Raw genomic sequence first — 22,809 nt, forward strand, 5'->3', positions numbered from 1 at the left:
TTCTAGTTTATTCAACCTCTATTAATCCGATCTAGTATGTGATCATAACAGCTATTAGTTTACAAGACTAGCCATTCAGGAACGGAAAAGATTCGTGATTTCCACTCGTGACGCTATGAAAGATGTTCAAATGACGTCACGGGATGATGCTCAAGACTTTGCGTGTGGAATTCAAGGCGATAAATTGACTGAGTAGATATTTTTAAATCAATGTAAATCATCTTTCATACTCTCATCTTATCCCACCAAAAATTCCCGTAACCATATCTTCATTCCAAGTTCCGCAAACCCTTCCAAATCCACTTCCACATCCACGAATCCTCCTTTTACTCATCTATTCCCCCTCCTCCCCACCCCCACAACCGCCACCCCACTCAACGCCCCCTCCCCCTCAGAAAACCTCTCCCCCATCCACCCCAACATCCCCTCTCTTGCCCTTTCCCTCCCACCTTCCCCCCACCTCTCCTCCCCAATCATCATCTTCATCCCCGGAAACCCGAGTATCATATCCACCACCGCCTCATGACTCTCAAAACTCCACTTCGCCTCGCTCTCCACAACCTGCACATCCACAAATCCCACTTCCTCAAGTTCCCTCCTCACACCCTCCGTACTCGTCCACTGTTTCGGCATCTCCATTTTCTTTTTCGGTTCTCCACTCCCATCCCCATCCCCATCTGCAGCTGCAGCCGCAGCCGCAGTCCCCACCACCATAAGCACCATCCACTCACTCTCCTTCCACGAGGTACACGCCCCCACCCCCCCTCTCATCAGACTCCTCTTCATTTCCCCCAACCCCCTCCTCGGCTCCGGCAATATAAACAACACCAAGCTCGCAAACGCATGGCTTGCCTCCCCATCCCCCACAATCCTCGTCAAATCCTGCGCATCGCACACCTCCGTCTTTACACACCCCCAAATCTTATTCCCCTTCTCGACCTCCCCTTCTTTCCTCGCCTGCAACTGCGCCACCATGGGCGCGCTGAAATCCGAAGCTAGGATCCTGATTCCCTGATTCTCCTCCTCCGAGGAGGTTTGTGCGAGAAAAGAAGATTTAAATTCCTCAATTAAATACTCCGTCACCTGTCCAGGTCCACACCCCACATCGAGAATCACTTTTCCTCCACTCGCAGCACTATCGATGGGTAATAAATCATTTGCTATTTGCACCATGTGGTGGAGGGGGAGAGTGCTAGGCTGTAGACCCTTTGAAGCGGACATTTTGGTGATGGAGGATACGCATGTGGCGGTGCTCCATTTGGATTGGGAACCTGGGGAAGGGGATGTTAGTGGGGGGGGTTTAGATATGTGATTTCGGAGTTTGTGTGAGAGAAGAGAGGAAAGGAGAAATGAGAGGGAGAAAAATGGTTTGTGTAATTGGATCGTACCGAGTTCTTTCATGAGACTGGCCATTTTGTGCAATTTTGCTTTTGCTTTCCTGACGTGGTGCGGTATGGTGTTGTGTGTTGTGTGTTGTGTGATATCGTGTTATGTCTGCGCGTATTACACTGCTTTATACTATCCTATTTCATCACCGTATCCCAAATCCTCAAAATAATCCCAAAAACAGTTCAAAAGAGAAAACAAAAAGAAGATTCAAGACAAATATATATTCGTATCCATGTTTCCCCGCCTTACCCTCCTAGTCGTCCTCCCCCAATCATCCTCCTTCCCCAAGAAAGCAAACATATCAACTCCCCCCTTCCATCAACCTCTCCCGGCGACTTTCCCTGGCCACTTCCCAACCACACCACACAAACCAACTAACCACATCCTGCTCACTCCCCCCAGCCGGCAACAAACCGGCCACTTTTCGGAGACATATTCACGATCACCAATCGCCAATCAACCAACCGGAACCAAAGCCCTGCATCCAAACGGCACAGCAAAAGAAAATTCTCCTCCCCTCCCTATCCACTAAAAAATGCCCCCACCTCCCAAAAAATTACGGAAATAAGAAGTCACAGAAAACCGAGCATTAACCCTCTAAAGACAGCTTGTTTTCGCCAAGTAAAAAATGGCGGGGTTCGGGTGATAGGCTCGTCGCGCTTCCCCTTTCATTCGGCTGTAAGGGTATCTCCGATTTGTAGTACTCGGAAACATCTAAGTAGTGTTGATGAAAATAACAACTTGAATCAAAGATCTACAACCTCCCATGCAAGAGATGAAACGATTCATATATCGAAACATTCATTCTGCGTACTCAAACCATGAACTCCAAACGACCATTTTATTAATAGAAAGTACTATGAGATGGGGAATTCACAATTTATTAAAGCTTCGATTATACTGTGCAAACTACCAAAAAGTCATGTGAACTATCCACCACATTAAGCAACCCTATTAACCTCGTTTGTCTCCATCGGACCAGTTGTAACTGAAGTTCCGGTAACACTAGGAGCATAGCTTCCTGGGACTTGTTGTCCACTACTGATCCTACTGTCACCGATTTCCGATTGAACTCCTTCATTATGATAACCATCCTCAGTACCAACGACAGAACTTTCTACATTTTGGACTTGTTGATGTTCAACACCTTCCTGACGCATCGCACCAGAATCTAAGTTACCATGTGATTGAAGTTCTTCCTCATCTAATTGCCAATCTCGAAGATCATCCTCGGCATCATTGAGAATTTGTCTAGCTTGTTCAGTGTGTTCGAAAGCTGGACGAATATTTCCTGGTACGATTGGTGTATCATCAAGAAGATTGAGGAGCCGACGTCCATGACGAGCGAGGATAATTTGCTTCTCTGCTCTTTCAATAGTGGCTGCAAATTCAGCATCATATGCTTCCTTGATTTTCTTTCTTGTCTGGAGTTATCTTGTCAGTATACTTGGCTATTCTTTATCAATGATGGCTTCACAAGGGCAGAACTTACAATATTTGTTAATTGAGCCTCAGCAACCAATTGTTCTGCTTCTGCTCTGACCAACTCTTGCTCCAATGTAACCAATGTAGCACTCTGAGGTTCCTTGGCTCTTAGTTTGGCAATTTGTTCCACCAATTTATGTTTGTGATCCCGACTTGGTTGAACACTCTTTTCAGTATTTCGAATCGCTTTCAACACTCCTCTTGAATCATCCAAACTATGTGCATAATAATCTTCCTGGTCACCCAGTTCGCTCAATAAAACTCCAATCTTATCCGAGATTTCCGAAATCGCATCGTCCTCGGTGGATTCACCCCATTCGGAAAGTTGAGTAGCAATCGAAATACGTTCTCTGCCTGCCGTTTCATATGCTGTAATGAGATTGTTTTCGGTTTTGATGAGTTTGTAAAGTTTCTTGGAGAGATCTGGTTGGTTGATTCCACGAAGGGAAGAGAGGGAGAAATGTTTGGAGGATGAGGCATCTTTGGATGAAGACTTGCCTCCTGAAGAGCGAACTGATAGTGCTCGATTCCTGACAATAATAATGTTAGTGACTATAATCTTAACTTGGCGATCAGCGTAATTGAAAACGGGTCGAATGCCATAGCGATGGGGGTGTAACAAAGGATGATTGGGTGCGAACAAATGCTTTAGAGGATTATTTTTCTCTCCAGATCCAGAACCTCTGCTGGAATTTGCCCGTCGCAACATTGTTAATAGCTTTCCTTGATGTTGAAGTAAAAATTAAGAGATGTGAAACGGAACAAACTTAACAAATTGTACTTACATATTGATAGTTGAATCGAATCAAGAAAGTACGATGTTTATTAGATCTAAAGATTGATCAGCTCTTTCCTTTTCTTTTTATGGCGCCTTGCAATGCAATGCGTATCTGACCAGCGAATACTTTGAAGATAGGAACATAGATCTAAAAATAAAAGGATCGTTCAAATCGGGATACTTCCCAGAATTTATCTCGATGTGCGATTGCTTCATTTTGGCCATCGCATGAGTGGTATCGCCAACCGTAAAGGCATGTAGGGAAAAGAGATATCCAGAACGAACCTTGCAACTCAATCTATGCCACTTCACCTTACTGTTCGAAAGGTCGTCGAAGATACTATGGATGTATGTAGCGACCAGGTATCAAATAGACAAGATTTGAGGATATACTCCACGATAGTCGACAAGGTCCCAGAATTAATATAAATTAATATTGTTCAGTCGATGATAATGATAATGGACATGGTCATGATTGATAACAAGGATAATTGAAGCAAAGAAAGCTTCTTGATGCAGGTTATTGTGATTACCCCACCATTGATATTGACGTCATACCTGGTCTTGTTATCGTCTGAATTGCTGAGATGATTGAGATGATTGAGATGACTAAGATGACTAAGATGACTAAGAAGAGTCTTGCACTGAATGAAGCATGGTAAAATTCATATTGAAATGTATCCCAGAATTGGATGTGGGAAATCTGATGGATTGAATTTTGGGATTGCATGAAGAGGTATCTCTTATAGTGGACAGTGCGGACAATGTGAAGAATACGAAGAAAGATAGGGGATATACATTTCCCTTACTATGCACGATATTGCTATGATGTTATCCCTTCATACAAGACATTGAGATATTTACTCTTCGTGGTATCCATTCTGATGCAAGTATCACGAAAGGTAGATTCATCTTATATAGTAGTAAGTAAGGTATCATCCAAGACCATGGAAATCATCAATTCGTTACTTATCACCTCGCCATCTCATCATACAACGCATCCACCCAAGCCGAATAAGTAAAACTCCGCAGGGTAACTCTCCATATTTCGTATATCCTATAACATTATCGTACAATCGATCAATCCCAGAAATACAAAACAAAAAAGGCTATGGAAGAATCGAGACCTCATCTCATATAGCTAGCTGGCCAACAGTGCTAGCTCTACACACATATACAATCATATTCATATCGGAGATCATCTATCCTGGTCTTTCGTAATCCCCATCCAAGCCATCCAATTCAATCCAACCCCATACGCCAGCCATCTTGAATCACATACCCATACCCATACCCATACCCATACCCATCATCATCCATCATCATCATCCATCATCATCATCCATCACATCATCATCCATAAAAGATATTCCATCCATCCATCCATCCCATCTCATCTCAACCCATCCCCTCAATACCTCCTTCTATGAGTCGAAGTACTATAACTCGTTCGACTCGTTCTCGGACTAGTCGTAGTAACATAGGTTCGGCTAACCGGTCTCGAAGATCTGACTGAAGTAACCGAGACGCGTTGAGGGTGATGATGATGATGATGACCTCGCGAAACGGGACGAGGGGCATAGACGACTTCGCGAACGACGGGCTCGCGGTAATATTTTGTTCGACTTGGCCAGCACATTTTGAGGGGTTGTTTGTAAGAGAGGAATGTATGTACGTTGATGTGTTTGATTGGTTGTTTGGAGGAGAGTGGATATATGTGTGTATGATGATTGTTGTGGCAGCTGTGTGTATTGATTCTTAAATGTGGTATCGAGTGAGTATTTTTCTTTCTTTGTTTGAGAATTGTTGCAGAGGATGAAGATATATATATATATCAATGAAATTGATAAAGTAGAATAACAAGTAAACTACAAAAGCATCCAGGGAAAAGCATACATTTATAACCTCTCATCCATCCCATCCCATCTCATCTCCAATCAAGAAATTCAATTCATCAGATGTCATACAACATACCTAGTCACTCCATCGCATCAGCCAAGTCCAGGTTGCATAACAATCTTACCACGATTCCCCATGAATATGTACCTAGCTACCGATTGGATACTATGTACTTACTACTATGTACAACCCAGCTTCTTACCAAATTTTGACATTCAGACAAGAGATATCCACCAATACCCCACCACATCGACCCCGGGACTAGAAAATCTAGAAAAATCCCTAGGAACCCCAGCCTCCACCATATTGGCTAAGATGAATGATGCTGGAAAGTTTATGAAAGTTTATCGCGGCATCTATCTTTCTCTTTCTTACTTGGTTGGATTGGAGAAGATTGAATTGGTGGTATAGTTGAACTACCCACCTGCCTACCTAGATATAATAAATATCAATACGATCATCTAGAGAACTCTAGCTAATAGCTATCCTCAAACCAGCAACTATCTTCCAGAAACCTCGTAAACCATCGAAGGATGAATTGAAAACTACGTACCTGAGTATGTAGTCTAACAATTCAAAAATCAGGTCAAACTTTAAACAAAATCCAGATGCATCCATCCATCCATCTAGCCATCATATCTCCATCTCCATCTTTATCCTCGTTTATCGCGATATGACCTACCTAGTACTCACAACACAGCTCAGATCAGATCACATCAGATCATCAACCATCATCCGACAATCAAAAATGGAGAATATACATAAATATAAATACAAGGTTAGATACCATTCCAACCACCGTACAAACATTCAGTCAGTCACCTGAGATAGATACCTACCTGTTGGGGAAGATGATGATTCTTCTTCTCAATTTTCCATTCATTCATTCATGATTCTTGATTTTCCCTCTTCTACATCCGAGAAAGAGGAGTTTTCAGGGCCTTTTTCTCTTTCTCGCTTCGTACTCTACTTTACAAGATCTACCAACCTACCTAGTATGTACCTAAGTGGTCAATTAACTTTAAGGGTCAGACGTCAGGCTGCATTAGTTTCTTTGTACTTCCTAGGGTAAGGGTAGGAATAATTAATTACCTAGTAACGTGTTTCCTCTTCACCGTCTCTACTATTTTTTCCAATCTTTTTTTTTCTCGCGGAGTAAGCGTATTACGCTTCGGTATTTTGTATATATATATATATATTGGGGGTGGGGGGGGGGAGTTAGAAGATCTACTCGGTGGAATATTCATCTCTTGATGATTCATCGTAGATGCATCAGCTTCGAAATCTTGAGACTGTATGTCCTGCATGCTGCATGTAAATTTTTCTAATAATACCGGTGAGGTGATCGATTCTGTTTTGGTAAGAGGAGAGGGAGAGGAAAAGCCTCGTTTGTGAGCTGGACGTGGAAATTTCCAATGATTTTGGAGGTACGAAGATATGATGAAGGGGAAAGGAAATATGGAGTCTGATGAATTGATTTAATGAACGTCATTCTCAGAGTTGTAGTCTTGAAGGTTATCATTGAGTACCTCTATATTTGTATATGTATTACCTAGTAGATAGGGATTCATCTAAACACATTCAGCGAAACCGATCAAAAGATCCCGCCCCGCCCATCTCGTTTTTGGCATCGAGAAGTAGCATGTCACGTGATTATACTTCTTACCAGGTAACATTTATTCTCTTCCGCTTCAATCTCGTCGAAGCGGAATTGATGTATATACTTGATGTTGAACACATAACTCCTGTTATCATTCATTTATCGCATCAAATTTGTCTATCGTCATTTCTCTTCATCGCAAGATGTCGTTCCGTGATAGTTTGAGATAGGGCAATCTCCAGATATCTATGGGACTTGGTAACTGCTGTTGAGATTTGGAGTTGGAAATGGGACTTAGAATGAGCTCTCGGCTGTGTAGTCAAGAGAATCTGGTTTCAAGACTACATGTCAAATAGGAGGTGTAAAAAATCTCGTTTATATAACCTTCTGAATAGGTATCAAGTATGAATCTTTAATGAAAGGTGAAAGCAAAAACAGGGATCATTTTGACAATGCAGGACTCGGTGGACGAGAATCAGAGGAGAAGATCTGGAATGGCAGAAGAAACAGGGTTAAAAGAAAAGTCAAAATGAGCATTCGAAGTAACTCGAAATCTGGCGAGGGGTAGATTTTGAGCTGCTCTGAGCTATCAACAATGCATATGAAAAATGCGCAAGTCACGTGTGAGTCACAATCTGCGCAAGATCTGTTATGAACTCTGTAATCAAATTATATGGTCGAATTATTTTTGCACATTCAAGAGCTAGTTACAGATTCAATACCCCAGTCCAAAATTCTCAAAGCGCAATTCGATATCAGGATTCGGATCAGGATTCGGATAATGTACATCTAGTCCTCATCCAACATTCCCGAATGCGAATGCGGCTTTCGGTGCCTCCACAAAATCCGAACCAATCACTGCAAAGAAACCTGACATACCCATACATGCATGGGATTTAACATCTACATTTTCCCCATCATTCTTTGTCCATTCCTTCAACCTCTGATTGAATTGAAACTATGTTAATGATACAAAATGCCGTCCAGGTTAATTGTCAAGGATGGGAGTATAATCTACTTCTTCAATGGAATCGGGGAGATATATATACCGAATGAATGTACAAATAAGTATTTATACAGAACTTCATCCCATTGATTCTAATCCATCAAGCTATTCTCTTGAACTACTCATCTCTTAATTCTGCATCACTATAATCCCTTTATCCTAAATTCTACTGCCTGCGTTGAATCCCAAACCATGGTCCCCCTCCTCGAAATCCACGCTCAAACCTCCCATCTTCTACGCACCCACCCCTCCCCCCTAATCGCAGTCTTCGTCGGCGGCACCTCTGGAATCGGTACCCATACTGTCCTCGCTCTCGCTTCTGCTCATGCCAAAAATAGTACCCAACCTCTTCTGCTCTTCATCGTTGGAAGAAATAAAGATGCAGCAACGAGGATTATTGCCGAATGCAAGGAGCTTTGTCCTCATGGAGATTTTCGCTTCGTGCAAGCGAGAGATTTGAGTTTGTTGAAGGATGTGGATCGCGTTTGTGAGGAGATAAGGAGGATATTAGATGAGCGAGAAAAAGTAAAGGGAGAGAAAGCGTGGATTGATTTGTTGGTTATGACGCAGGGGGTCCTTACCTTGTCTCGAAATGGTAAGTTTGCATTTCAGCTTTAATCCTTCCTCTCAATCCCCTCGCTCTCTTCCATTCCCCATCCCCTAAAATAATAAACACAAATCTGACAAGAACAACAGCAACAAAAGAAGGCCTCGACGCCACCTACTCCCTCATGTACTACTCCCGCATGCGCTTCATCACTCAACTCCTCCCCCTCCTCGTCTGCTCCCCTCTTCCCAGCCGCGTCATCTCCATTCTCAACCCCAAACTCCATAGTAAGCTCATCCCCGACGATCTCTCCCTGCGCAAACATAGCATTCTCCGCTATGCTTCTTCGCACGTATGTTGGATGACGACATTTTTTATGGAGAAGATTGCAGAGGCGAATCCGGGGAGGATTAGTCTGATGCATGTTTATCCCGGGGTGGTGATGACGGATATGTTGGAGAAGGGGGGGTATCTAGGTGGTTGAAGTGGACGTGGAAGTTCGGGATTGGACCGGTGATGAAGTTTTGGGAAACTGAAGGGGAGGTGTGTGGAGAGAGGATTTTGTGGTTGGCGAGTGAGAGGTGGAGACCGAGGGGCTTGGGTAGCGATGGAGATAGAGAGGGGAAAGGGGATGGGGAAGATAGTTTGTGGGGTATTGAGTTGGTAGAGGCGGTGGATGGCACGCCGGGTGGGGGTATGTATAATGTTGGATCTGTGGGAGAGAGATATCCAACACCGAAGATGTATAAAAAGTACAAGGAAGATGGCGTTGCTGAGGTGGTATGGAAACATACTATGGATGCTTTTAAAGTTATTGAAGAGGGTGGTGTTTTTCAAGGTTGATTGGCATGTACATTTATTCATTAATTCGGCATTTTGGATTTGGATTTCTTAGTTTATATAGGCATTTATTGACTCCTCCAGTGACTTTCGTACGGATTTATGATTCATCATGATATATGCAGGACTTCTTCCACATGCGCTATGAGTTTATTACAGCACGATTTATATATCAAAGCGTCTCCGAAATCAACAACCCTGTATATGAACTCTGAGGTATTAGATGAATCTCATCTTTCAAAACCCTCGATAATGAAGTTGATACTATCTTCATAACGCAATTTGATAGTCGCTCACACCCATTTTTGGTGTATCTGGAGTGATAAATTGAAACCGTTATTCATCACGCACCAGATCACCAATATCTCATCCATCTATCCATGAATTGATCAATCCATCACCGCACTAATCATCTACAAACCGTGTTCTAACACCTCGATTCCTTAATCCATCTTAATCTAAATTCTAGCATAAAACTCGGTTAGCAATGTGTAGTATCCAGGGGTTTCAATAAGGTTAGTTCAAATCGCAGTCTGATAATCAGAGACTTTCCAATGATGAATCTAGTTATATTATCAGACGAGTAATTTGGTTTTGTATTCTAGAGTAGTTCTATAGTTGGAAAGCAAGATTGCGTGCGGAATCGTCTAAATAAAAGCCTCATAAATTGTGTTCTATAACTCTCTTGATGAATCTCTTGGATTGTTTGGACATCAAAAGACCTAAATTCAAGGTCTTGTTGATTGTTGAATCTCATAAGAAGGAGACGAGTTGAATAGATGTTTGTTGAAATTCTAGGGAGAGTCCATAGTCATTCTATTTGGTAAATGAGAGTAATTTACGCTGTTTTGGAGTATATTCATTGGATATAGTATATTCATTCAGCATGTTCAATATTTGTGATCAGATTATCTCTACTTTACATGACCAAATAGCTTAGATTTGATTATGGCGTCACTTTTGTTATGACAAGATGTCTCATTTTGTTTGCGTCTCACGGAAAGTGTTTGGATTTATCAATCAATGAATTCCTAATATTAGAATGCTGTATGTCATGGAGTTTGCAGATAGTATTCCCAATCAATTGACCGCAAAATCGATGTTTTCCGTTTCTTTTGCCAGCAAGATCTTGGGAAGCCATCGTCAAACTACGCATAGTCATATCGGCTAGGTTTTTCGAACACCAAAACTAGCATCAACATATATACAACATCTCGCATGCCTTAACCCAACAATCCTTCCCACCAATCACCAACATCAATCTTCCTCCCATCCACGTTCCTCCTTCCCATCTAGCACGAAAAGACTGCCGGTCCCGGAATCGTATATGTTTGAACCGCATACATATCATAAACAATTCCGGGATCCGTTGCCTTATAGACACCCGGAATAGCCACCTTACTACTAGGACCCGTGCTTGTTCCACTTCCCGTAACCTGTATCTGATGACAACTTGGATAAAATTGCACGCCCGGATATGTCCACGCTGCATGCAACGCAAGGATTTCATGACGCACAATATATGAACCGGCAGAGAGACAGGAGGGGATAGTGTAAGAGTAAGAATTTCCGGCGGTTTTTAGGGGGTGTCGCCCCAGACGGTCGTGTTGCCGATGCGTCCGGTGGCTTGGATTTTAAACCAAACGGCGCTGTGGGGGGCAGTATTAGTGAGAGGTAAGAATGTCGATAGGAAGGGGGTGGAAGAAACTTACTCAGTGCCGGGGAGATAATTACTACATCCTGCAGCGGGACATTTCGCCATGTAAGTTATTACTGGACCGGCTTTACAAATCTCAATTAGCATCTCTACATCTATTCAAGAATCTCATATATCTCTTTTCCCAATGCATTAAGAAGAAAATTATAACAACTCACAATGACTATCCGGCCACAGCGTCCATCTCAAACTAACCGTACTCCCAGCAGCAACCGGCCCCGCAGTCAAATTCGCAGGTTTGGAACCAACAATACCCCCTTCGGTATAACCACCACATTGAAGATCAATAAGCGTAAGATCGGTGATAGGACCATTGCCCTGGACTGGACGAATGATACGTGGGGGTGGTGTAGCATAGTAGGGATCTGAATCGGGCTTTGGAAGAGGAGACTACGTCAATAGGATACATGTCGGGAGTTTAATAGAGGCTTACTTGATAACCCTAGGTTAAATTGTGTTAGATTAAATTTCATGTCTTATTGAGGAGGAAAGCCTTACAGTATAGAGAATCCCATTAATCGTCACATTATCCACATATCCGTGCGCAGCAACCGTCGCCACAAAAACGAGAAGATTTGAGAGAGTTTTCAAATGCATTGTGACTCTTTGAAGCAAGCGAGCAAGTACAGAAAGAGAAACCTAATTCTTATGATCCAGACTTACATGCAAGATTCATATATTGACGGAGGACCTTGAAGTAAAATAAGAGAAAACCGACACATGATGCATCTTCAACGTCTAACGGCCCGGAATTCCAATATCCCCCCAAAGCTTTCTTCAGCTAAGTCTCTATCTGAATATCTTCCAAGACAATGCAAGAAACTTAATGATAAGAAGCACAACTCCAATCTCATATCTTCAATAAAGAAAGAAAAAATATACCGTCGGCCAGTCTACCCGCTTCCCTCTCGGCACCTATCTTTCCACAAACAAGCATCTGCTATACCCCAAACCCAAGAAAACATAGGGGGAAAATCTCCTGCAATTCACTGTATTCCCACCACGTTTCTCCTCTCACTATAGGATTTTTCAGGATTGAAGGAGATAGATTCCGATAATATATTACACTGAGTCAGATGCCGCTTGGCGTGTTTCGCTTAGACGATTGTGTGACTATAATAATTATAGGCTAAATTTCATGATAGTCTTGGTTCTTTGAAGAACTGAAGTTTGAATGAACTGAATCGGATCGATCAGGCGTTTTTCGTCTTGCTTCTTCTCAGGTGACGTGGAACTGTACGCGTTGTGCGTTGTGGAATCTGGGGTGCATGAGTGTGACTCTGAATGTATTACATTGCCAAGCGATCCAGAATTAGGGTTTTGTACGCGTTATAGTAGACTGTTTGCGATATATCGGATGCTTGTCTTGTCTTTCGTGCTTTAATCTCCCCCCCATTGAGTTATGGGATGCCTTCACTCTCATAATCGCTCCATCCTTTCACACTGGGCTTTACTGCTTTTCCATTCAACCATCCATTGAAAGTATTAAATTCTCATGTATTGAATGTTCAAGTAGAGGAATATTAAAATCTCGATTATGTAATTAAAAAGTTTATTCTAAAGAAAATCGTACGAAAATGAGGAGAGAGATCATGAATTATAGTCCAAACCCCCACTAGCGTGTTTCCTCGCAACACAAGAGCAACCGTTTTTGGGTATCTGTTGCGCCGCAGATCAATCAATCAATCTAGACATGTATGAAGTAGAGAATGTCTATGGCTGTAAAAAAGAAACCCATTCGCATTTTCGTTGTTCGTCCCGTCCCGTCCCGCCAAAGCAAAATAGCACTTTTCGTTTCTGGTCCCATAAATTTACCAGTTACACCCTCTTCAATATTCCACCTTCCACAACTTTGATCACAAGAACAAATAATCCACCAACCAACACCACAACACCACTAAAGTCCGCAACTTGATCAAAAGAATGGTAATGTTCGACAAGTGCACCATTGATAGGTGGGCCAATTAAAGCTGCAAATGCTGTAACGAACATACCCATTCCCATATAGGTTCCGATGTTTTGAGGGTTCTCAGGGACCATTGCAAGACATAAAGTCACTAGTGACACGATTGCCCCCGAGCAAAATCCATAGATGGCCGCAAAAACGATGATACCGGCACTAGACGTAATACTTTGCCAGCAAAATACTAGTATTCCAGTGGAAACGCCGACCGCGCACAACATATTCAATCGACCAATTTTATCTGCCAAAATACCAGGAATAACACGACCAAAGAATGAAGCGCCATTCAGTATCGAAATAAGGTATGAAGCCAACTCCGTGCTCATCCCATACTGAACGGCATAAGATGGGAGATAAAAGATAGGAATAAACACGCCGAGCATCATCAAGAAAGCCGAGACCAATAAAGTGATATAAGGAAGCTCCTTGAATGCCGCTGGAAGAAAAAACGATTTTTTTCGAGGGGTAATCGCGCTCGGATAGTTGTGCAAGAGATTCCAAGGACTGCAAGCATAATGAATCCGACAATTCGAACACTCCATCCAAAGCCCAATTTTGGGTTCGCAAACATTTTTGCTAGGGCAATTGGAAAAATTACACCTCCCACTGAAGACCCAGCGACTGTAATGCCCATTGCCGCCCCTCTCTTTTTATTAAAGTATTGACCAACAGCTGTCATTCCAGGTGCCATTGTCATGCCAGTAGCTACTCCGCCGAGAATTCCTTGTGCAAGCATGAATTGATAGTACTCCTTGCAGAGACTAGTCATCATGACGCTAAAAACGTATAGGAGTGCGGCAGGCCATATTGTACCTCCTCCATAACGATCGAAAAGTGGGCCGCCAACGGCACTTCCACTAAAGAGAAAGAATACCTGGAGAGATCCAATCCACGATATATCGGAAGGGGATCGATGAGAGAGTTGATGAGTTTGGTAGTATTCTTGGTAAACACCTAAGTAAATGGTCAGTTATCGCTAAATTTACCAAAATGGCGCTATTTTAAAGGAGAGACAATGGTTGAACAATCTTGAGACATCAAACGGGAGTTGTGAGAATCCGAAAGACCTACCGAAAGCATTTATATATCCAAATGTACAGAATAAAACTCCAGCTGCTCCAGCTGCTACAGACCAAGCCCTTGCTCCCCCATCAGGAAAATCCATAATAAACGCATTTTGCTTTTCGGCTTCGCTTTGAACCCCTTCCGATCTTTCGTTCTTGATTTCCGCCTTCTCCACCGATCTCTCGATGTCGACGTCGGAATCTACGGGTCTGCCAGTGCTTGTGGGGTCACCCTTAGCCTTATGGGTTTTGGCGGATTCCATTGTGGATAGGAAAACGCGGATATTCCGTGTTTCGCGTCGATTGTTTTGTAAGCAGGGATGATACGGAAATTGATAGTTTCTTGTTATTGCGTCCAATTTTTGATGACACTACGAAGGTCAATGTTTAACAAGTTGTTGTTTGTGAAGTTGTTGATGGCGATGTAGGTTTTGATAATGATCAATCACCCGTCCTTTATCTCTATTTTCTACCACTGTAAGACGGCGGCAAGGGTGTGGACATAATCGACGACGACGCCGATCCTCCCTCTTTTCCCCATCTTCTTCATTGAGGCAATCTGAGCAAATGATGGATATCACGGAGAATTCTTTAAATCCGAAAAGAGCGAGCTCCACGAACATGAATTAGTCTGATTGGTTCAAGCTCAAGCTTGGCTCTCTACAGGATCCGCCACGAGATTTCTTAGTAATCCCAACCGTTACCATTCTCGTGTTAGCTCTTACTTTCTATCATCCGGTATTCTCGGGTGAATGGATCCAATGTCCGAAATCCTTATAAACAGACTGCTTATCTCCGCGCATTGTATCGTATGAGCACGACTCTCTCTCCTTATAATCTCGTCTCGGTCTTTTCATTATTTCGTTTTCAATCCAACTTAATATACCGTCATAAATCCGTACAACCTCGAAATACCTACACTTTTTCGGACACGATCTGCGTCTAAACTGTTTGCTTGATTTACATACCAATCAGTTCAACCGATTTAATCTACGAATTAACCGTCTCAATATACCGTCGGAATTAATTACTTCCATTAAAAGCATTCAATTCAGTTCTATTCTTCACAATGGACATCAATTCCATCGTATTACAAACGTCTAGAATGGAAGGGAATCCTCCTACGCCTCCTACTCAGCCCCGGAAACGTCGCAGGCCAGCCTTATCCTGTATACAATGTCGACGTCGGAAGATAAAATGTGATCGAAACATGCCATGTGGTCAATGCATCTCGTCAAAGACATCAGCATGCCAATATAGCTCCGATCCAGCTCCACAGTCTAAAAGATCCCGGGTCAATGGGAATGGCCAATACCCTGTTACACCTTCAACCGTAGGTCACAGTCCCGGAAGTACCACCCATACATCACCAAACTGCAATGGTGGTACAGATAACGCAACCAATGGTTTCCCACCAAATTCTACAAGCTTCTGGGCCGAAAGAACCCCTATCGTTGAAGGGTCACTTCCACTTCGTGGACAGACCATTGTACCACATCAAACCCCACCGGATCCAACTGTACAAGCTCTCCTAGACAGAGTACATAAGTTAGAACAGATAATTTCTGAAACTGATGCTATGAATGACGGCCCAAATTTACTTAGCGATTCATACGTCAGAGGCCCTAGCTTAAGGGGAAGTCTTTCCAAAACAAGATTCTTTGGGCAAAGTCATTGGATGAATTCAATTGATCAGGTAGGTTCACATTTTATAACTTTTCTTGGTTCCTTCCGCTTCATTCAATGCCCCGGAACCTTTTCTTGCTTCTATCTATCGTCTTTTCCCACTCACTCCGCTTGGAACAACGGCATGACATTCTATCTCAATCATCCTCAATTACGTTAACAATTGCTAATATGTTTGAAGTCTAAACATCTGACCAAACTAAAAGAGCTTGGGCCGTTAAGTAAGGGAGGGGAAGTTTTCGATCTATTGAACAAATGCAAGGCATTGGGTAAGAAGGCAAAAGAATTTAGAAGTGCGAAATCATCTGTACCAAGTGGATACCGCGATTTTGTCCCCGAGAAGGAGATATCCGATCGTCTCGTCAACGCATATTTTCGAACTTTTGAATCCGTCTATCGTATATTACATATTCCAACGTTTGAAGAGGAATATGCATCTTATTGGAAGGATCCGGCGGCATCGGATATGGCTTTCGTCATGAAATTGCTACTCGTGATGGCCATCGGAACATGCTTTTACGAAGATCCTTTACAGTCCAGTTCTTTACATCCCCAAGCTGAACATTGGATTGCTGCGGCTCAAGCTTGGGTGTCAGCACCATCCGAAAAGCATCGTCTTAACATTGTAGGTCTGCAAATTCATTGTCTACTTCTTATAGCTCGTCAAGTAAAATCCGTTGGGGGGGATCTTACATGGATTTCTGCTGGTTCTGTCTATCATTTGGCCATGTCTTTGGGTCTCCATCGTGATCCGATACACTTTCCCAAGATGGGGCCCTATCATGCAGAGATGCGAAGGCGACTTTGGGCGACAGTGTTGGAACTTTCTTTACAGTCAAGTCAAGATCTTGGAATGACACCTTTAATCAACACACAAGATTATGATACGGAGCTACCAGCGAATATCGATGATTCCGAAATTAGTGAAACGACCAAAAAAGCACCAATGTCAAAACCAGTAACGACATTTACTCGAACTTCAATTCAAAGATCGCTTATGAGGACCTTCTGTACGAGGCTCGAAATAGCAAATGCCGTCAATAGCTTCAGAAATGAGATTTCGTACGAAGATACATTGCGTCTAGGATCTACGTAAGTACTCCCTATTAGGATTTTGTGATTCGAGATATGTTTCGTTATATCCAAGTTTACACTGGTCAAGGGATTTAAAGATTATAAGGGACTAACGATCACCACTCTTAGGCTCTCAGCAGCAAGTCGTTCTAGCTCTGGGTTACTACAGTCATTCCTTAGATCCAATTATGAACCAAAGCCAAACCCTTTCCAAGTTAAGTTGCATGACTTCTACACGACCCATTTCCTCTTAGCCTTGCACAGGCCTTATGCAATTAAAGCCAAAGTCAATCCAACCTATTATTTCTCTCGAAAGGTCTGCCTCGAAACCTCTTTATCTCTACTTGGGCCAGCAATATTACTTCCGGAGCAACTAAGCTCATCCCAGCCTGATGATTGGACCCTGCTTACCTGGACCGCATCTGGTATCACGAAGGGGACTTACATACATGCACATATAGGTCTAGGCCTGGAACTAAACCAACAACTTGAAGAGGACCCTCCACTATCTTTATCAATCAACCCACCTCCTCCTCAACAGGTAGAGCTTCTACGTGTACTCCGTGGTGGGCGCGATTGGGCCTCCAATCGAATAATGAGAGGTGATACCAATATCAAAGGACATGTGTTTATATCTTGTCTTTGTGGTCAGATTGAAGCTCTTCAGAAAGCTGCTCCTGCTGATGAGGGAATCATAATCGAGGCTCGGAAGAGTGTAGATCATTGCTTACAATTAATGATGAACAAATACAAAGGGCAAGAAACACAGATAAGTGCAGAAGCGAATCGTAGTCTATCGATGAATTCCGGTCTTAACGGTGTCGCTTGGGATGCAATGGTAAATTTTTTCTTGTATTTGATATGATGGTCAGGTACTGATGTTTTCTAGATGCAAGGTCCAGATGTCGACTTCGAATTGCCAGGAGAATGGGTCTTCTCTGGATGGGAGGATGGTAATTTCTTGATTTGATATGATAGATCCATTAAGTTGTACGGTTAGTTGTATGTTAGAACTGAGCCTTTACGGAGGAAACGATTATAGACTACGGATTTCATTATCTTCTATCTGGTTGCGTATAATAACGCACGTTCTGTCGATCTTCATATATTTACCAGAAGCTTCTAGGGGACAAAGAAACAGGCAACAAAGTATAGCATGTTGATCCAGATGAAGATCTGGATACCCCAAACTTTTGATCTCACGATCGGGAAGAACTTCCATATTACACTGTTGATCACCTAGTATACTATATTGGTCCTTCGACGTCGCATGTAGTAAGCGCAATTTTATTATTAACTAGCCCTCCCTGTTTACCGTTTACCGAGAACATACGTCCAAATCAATTTGTGGCCTGTTCGTGAACCGGGTAAAAGTGTAATAAATGTTTGTGTTGCTTCGCCGCAGACCGACTGCGAAACTACTTGTCGTGTCCAATTCCTACTTGACTACATATAAACTACGACCTAGGCAGTTCTACACCTCTTGTAAAAGAAACGGACTCTTTATGATTCATTGAAAAGTCGTAAAGTTAAAAAATTTCGGCCCACATTACAATTGAACATGAACGAAGAACCACAGTCATCTCCTGGAAAAGAGAATTCTGATTCTCACCCCGAACCGAACCCCACCAAACGACACGGCTGGTGCTTACGAGCATGCTTCGAAGACATTTATCACATCTCTGTCAGAGGAGCTGCAAACGCAAGTTGTGAAACTATTCGTGGTCAGCTTGAAGCTTGTGTGGGAGGTTGGATTGGCATTTGCTATCTTTGGATTACTCGCATCTTTTTTTGTGCAAGATATTGAGCTGAGGAGTCATCTGGAGACAGATTTTGGATACAGAGAAGGAATTGAAGCTATTAAAACTGACAAGTCACCAGTTGACCTTCTGCAATTGTAAGCTACTATATACTGTTAGTGTGTGGCTCGATGATAAAGTTGTGTTGGAATGGGAGAAACCTTGGGCCTAGGATCTATTTTACTCATTTCGTGTATGAGTAGAAAACATAGTTAATTGACGAATCCAAACAGTAAAGAATGAAGCTTTATCTCATAAATGAAGGAGTGTCACTGATGTCAGAGTCAAAGGGCAGAGTACATATCGGAATCAATGTCACCTAGTATTGGTTTTTCCATAGTCTTCCTATTTTTAGAGACGAATTGAGATGTGCAACAAAAGAAACATAATATATCTTCCGAATGACTTTTATGAAGAAATTCAGTATTCTAGACTGATCGTTTATTATTCTACAGCCATGCTGTGGAAATACTTACGTTTTGACGCGCGGTTGAGGCTAATAAAAATTAGCTTGACTGCTGACTTACAGGCGGAAACCTGTAAACATTCATTTAGGCAGTACCAATTCTCAGCCTGGTCTTTGAAGGAATGTTTGCATTGAATTTTGGTAGAGATATTGATAGGAAGTTATCAATATGTCAGCCTTGTGGTCCATCGGTGGTTCCTTGGGTCACAGGGCCCCTGCACCAATTCTGCCTTGACTAACGTCAAGTTTTTTTTTACTGCATACTATGTAAATCTTTAGCGCTTCTATTTCTGGTTTCTTGGTGTCTATTGGGATCTTTACTATTGAGTGTTGACAGGTGAGAAGGATATACACTGCCTGAATTGTTTTGTCAATGACTTTTGTTGCATATCTGGATTTGAATTTCTATTAATATCGTTTTTGAGAGTGGCTGTGATGTTCAGTTTTCTGTACCTGCGGTGCTGTAGCAATTCATACTGTTGTTCCGTACTGGTTGCTCAATGCCATAATATATTGCTCGGATAGAGAGAACTGGGAGGTTCGCTTCTTTGGTTCATATATTTTTTGAGGAGCTCAAAAGTATATGTCGTAAAAATAGCTTTGTTAGGATATCTTCGAGGATCTTTGGGACAAAGCTTCACATCACTGTACATCACTTTCAACAACGAATTCAAGCCACCTATATTGTCTCATCCCCTCATCACCCCACCCCATTTACATTTACCAATGCCAATTCCAAAGATTTGTTGCACATCGTACATTGGGGCTCTAAAAATACCTTGTTTACATCGCTTTTCTCTAGAGTGAACGTTCCTTCCATCCTACTCTCGCTTAAGCTTATCGGCTTCTCCTTGTGAGATTGTTTTGTAAGCGAATCTTATCGAAGTTAAATTTAGAGATGTTGTATCTAAGAATACAAAAAGCGTAGGATCATGCATATCATCAAATGTTCGAGAAGCCTTATGTTCGTTTCGATAAGCGCTGTGGTGGAGGTAGCTAGATGGAGGTGTTGATGAAAGTGGGGTGAACAGGCTTCAGGGTGAGGATTGTGGGGAACGGGGTCTCGATCACTCAATAAAAGGAGTGCATATGCTGTTGTTTATTTTTGGGGACTTTATAATGACTTTCACATTCTTTTCGTTTTCATGAAGTGCAAAAATTGCGTAGAACTGATGTGCTGAGAGATTTTAGAAAGTTGGTTTTTTTTCTTTCGGATAACGTGATAGTCATGTGATTTCTCTCGAATAAAATCACCTAGCTTCCATCGCACCAACCTTCCAAATGTATCTCCCTTAGGCAATGTTGCTTCTTCAAACTCGCAGCCTCTCGCGTCACTACAAACCTCACGAAAAAAACGATAAGAATACTTCGGATCATAGATTAGGTAGCTCTAGATTAATCTCTCCGCTTCGCGATTTCAATTCGAAATACCCCAACGACAAGCTCAAGCTCGTATCCAAGAACAACAGACTCTGGTTCAAATTTCACGATTGTCCAGCCCAGCTTTATCACGTTTCGTAAAGCGGGAGCCACATCCAATATATAAGATGTCATATCGAGAGTGCTGCTCATGCCGATAGAGTTGAGAGCAGGGTGAATCGCAATGATGAGACAACTATCACTACAAGATTTGTTCGATTAAGGAAGGAGAACTAGAGCAAATAAAAGGAAAGGACCCGTTAAGCTCGCGATGGACTTGGTGGCTCGATGAGAATCAAGCGCCAAAGTCTCGAAATGGGTTTTCTCGAAATGGGACTGTCGCGAACGTGAAAACCCAGAATTGCATCCTTGCCAAGAAAAGCAATGTTTTCGGACCATCCATGAACCCGAATTCTCCAGAGTAATTGACTGGTGATATCAACTTAGACGGGGCTAGAGCTGTAACTGCAAACAAGTGAGCATACATGAAATCAGAAACCTCGCGTTCTAGCAATAAACGAACTCGATTAGTATGTACTTTTTGTCATTGCGTTCATCGCTAGTAAATATAGACACTGATAAACTTGATTTTAGGTAAAATCTCATGAAAACACTTCGCGCTCAACTTTAGCCACCCATCCTACAGACTCTTCAGTCGATATCACACAGCCCAATAATGATACAACCGGCAATCATGCACAGCCTCGATTAGGAAAATATCAGCTACTAGATGACCATGAAGGTGCAGACAGAGAAGCTACAAAGAGTACTAAGAGTGAAGCAGCAAAGGCTCGCGTTAAGGAATTAGAAGCCGAATGAAACGCCCAAAGAGAAAAAATAGCGAAGCTATCCAGGAAACTCCACAAGCAACGAAAAATTGCTGCGACTCAGCAGGAAATACTTGAACACTTGGTTAACGAAAACAAGCGACATTCTGGATTATTAAACTCTGTCCGTGAGTCTCTCAACATCACCAATCACCAACTGTCAACAAAAAGGAACGTCCACAAGATGAGGTTACAAGTCTTAAGGAAAGTCTCAAGGTTTTTAGGAATGGTCGAATTTTAGTAAAAACTGTGACTGACGGGCACACCATTGAGGTTAACGAACTCAGGAAACGTTTGCAGATTTTAGAAGAGCGTGACTTGGGCGCGAAAGATGATGTACAAAACCGAGTTTCTCGCCTTAGAGACCAAATCAATGGTGATAAATGAATTCGATTGGTGGCAGAGTGGGAGTGATTAGACCCTTCGAGGTATTAAGCTATATGTAATATGTAAGATTGTTGTATACCTAATCGCATTCCCTTTATTTCATGATTCAATATCTTCCTATGTCTGTTGTGATACTAGATTGAGTTGAGCTCCGCCGGAGTGCAATCATCGCGGATATGGAGCATGGGTTGCGATTGCATCAGGACCACATTAAGATTCTCGAAACCAAGAGATGGGATATTGAGAAATTTGAGAAACAGCTAGCTCATTCAGAGTCTCTCATTGAAGAATATAACAGCGTCGGTGATGCTCGTGGAAAGAGAGAGAGAGATGATTTAGTCAAATGAGCAAGTCGAAAGGCGCCAATTACAGCAATACAAAAGGGAGACTGAAGCCTCAAACGAAAAAACTGCTCTGGGCCGAATTGCCAAAGAATTAAGAAGTATAACTAGCCTGATAGACGGCCCTGATGTGCCAAACAAACGAAGTGGCTCCAACGATTTTCAGATCAATGACCTTGTACATTCTGATAAAATAGTGATGATGCGTTTTGAGGCTGTAGAAGAGAAGAATGAGATGCATGTTTCCAAAATTGTGGAATTGGAAAGAAGGAACGAGAGGTTACAAAGTGAATTGAGGAATAGGTCAGCTCGGGCTATGACTGGCGGACAAATTTTAGATAGATCAGATCCAATGGAGCCGACAAAAACGGTTCTTGCTTAATGTTACACCATTGAGGTAGGGGTAGCTTCACGCCACTTTTTGGAATTGCTGTTTGTCTTAAAGTCGGTCTAGTGAGAGACATCTCTACAAGGTATCTTCCTGTCAAATAATTTCCCCTGTCCACTGATCACATCGGAATC

At 42.4% G+C, this 22,809-nt stretch overlaps 8 protein-coding genes across 8 annotated transcripts; 4 read left to right on the forward strand and 4 right to left on the reverse strand.

The window, feature by feature from the left end:
- Positions 1–330: 330 nt before the first annotated feature.
- Positions 331–1,221, reverse strand: Bfra_010140 (putative methyltransferase family protein; the record flags this gene model as incomplete). The annotated part of the gene is made up of 1 exon (XM_037340474.1): positions 331–1,221. The coding sequence occupies one exon, from the start codon at positions 1,219–1,221 to the stop codon at positions 331–333; it is 891 nt and encodes a 296-aa protein (XP_037188942.1).
- Positions 1,222–2,330: 1,109 nt separating this feature from the next.
- On the reverse strand, positions 2,331–5,291 carry Bfra_010141 (putative sphingolipid long chain base-responsive protein lsp1 protein; the record flags this gene model as incomplete). Its single annotated transcript, XM_037340475.1, has 3 exons — positions 2,331–2,813; positions 2,882–3,560; positions 5,071–5,291. The coding sequence occupies 3 exons, from the start codon at positions 5,289–5,291 to the stop codon at positions 2,331–2,333; spliced, it is 1,383 nt and encodes a 460-aa protein (XP_037188943.1).
- Positions 5,292–8,349: 3,058 nt separating this feature from the next.
- On the forward strand, positions 8,350–9,547 carry Bfra_010142 (putative short-chain dehydrogenase reductase protein; the record flags this gene model as incomplete). Its single annotated transcript, XM_037340476.1, has 3 exons — positions 8,350–8,752; positions 8,854–9,056; positions 9,119–9,547. 3 exons carry the CDS (start codon positions 8,350–8,352, stop codon positions 9,545–9,547), a joined length of 1,035 nt encoding a protein of 344 aa, XP_037188944.1.
- Positions 9,548–10,836: 1,289 nt separating this feature from the next.
- On the reverse strand, positions 10,837–11,858 carry Bfra_010143 (putative glycoside hydrolase family 61 protein; the record flags this gene model as incomplete). Its single annotated transcript, XM_037340477.1, has 5 exons — positions 10,837–11,170; positions 11,257–11,326; positions 11,420–11,651; positions 11,695–11,703; positions 11,760–11,858. 5 exons carry the CDS (start codon positions 11,856–11,858, stop codon positions 10,837–10,839), a joined length of 744 nt encoding a protein of 247 aa, XP_037188945.1.
- Positions 11,859–13,079: 1,221 nt separating this feature from the next.
- Bfra_010144 (putative monocarboxylate permease-like protein) lies at positions 13,080–14,551 on the reverse strand (the record flags this gene model as incomplete). The annotated part of the gene is made up of 3 exons (XM_037340478.1): positions 13,080–13,728; positions 13,794–14,178; positions 14,296–14,551. 3 exons carry the CDS (start codon positions 14,549–14,551, stop codon positions 13,080–13,082), a joined length of 1,290 nt encoding a protein of 429 aa, XP_037188946.1.
- Positions 14,552–15,357: 806 nt separating this feature from the next.
- Bfra_010145 (putative c6 zinc finger domain-containing protein) lies at positions 15,358–18,018 on the forward strand (the record flags this gene model as incomplete). The annotated part of the gene is made up of 4 exons (XM_037340479.1): positions 15,358–15,984; positions 16,156–17,066; positions 17,178–17,886; positions 17,938–18,018. 4 exons carry the CDS (start codon positions 15,358–15,360, stop codon positions 18,016–18,018), a joined length of 2,328 nt encoding a protein of 775 aa, XP_037188947.1.
- Positions 18,019–21,217: 3,199 nt separating this feature from the next.
- On the forward strand, positions 21,218–21,551 carry Bfra_010147ia (uncharacterized protein; the record flags this gene model as incomplete). The annotated part of the gene is made up of 2 exons (XM_037340480.1): positions 21,218–21,262; positions 21,327–21,551. 2 exons carry the CDS (start codon positions 21,218–21,220, stop codon positions 21,549–21,551), a joined length of 270 nt encoding a protein of 89 aa, XP_037188948.1.
- A 571-nt stretch (positions 21,552–22,122) lies between these two features.
- On the forward strand, positions 22,123–22,669 carry Bfra_010148 (uncharacterized protein; the record flags this gene model as incomplete). The annotated part of the gene is made up of 2 exons (XM_037340481.1): positions 22,123–22,245; positions 22,286–22,669. 2 exons carry the CDS (start codon positions 22,123–22,125, stop codon positions 22,667–22,669), a joined length of 507 nt encoding a protein of 168 aa, XP_037188949.1.
- Between the last annotated feature and the right edge of the window lie 140 nt (positions 22,670–22,809).

This window comes from Botrytis fragariae, assembly GCF_013461495.1.
Source record: "Botrytis fragariae strain BVB16 chromosome Unknown tig00000186, whole genome shotgun sequence".
Classification (NCBI taxonomy): domain Eukaryota; kingdom Fungi; phylum Ascomycota; class Leotiomycetes; order Helotiales; family Sclerotiniaceae; genus Botrytis; species Botrytis fragariae.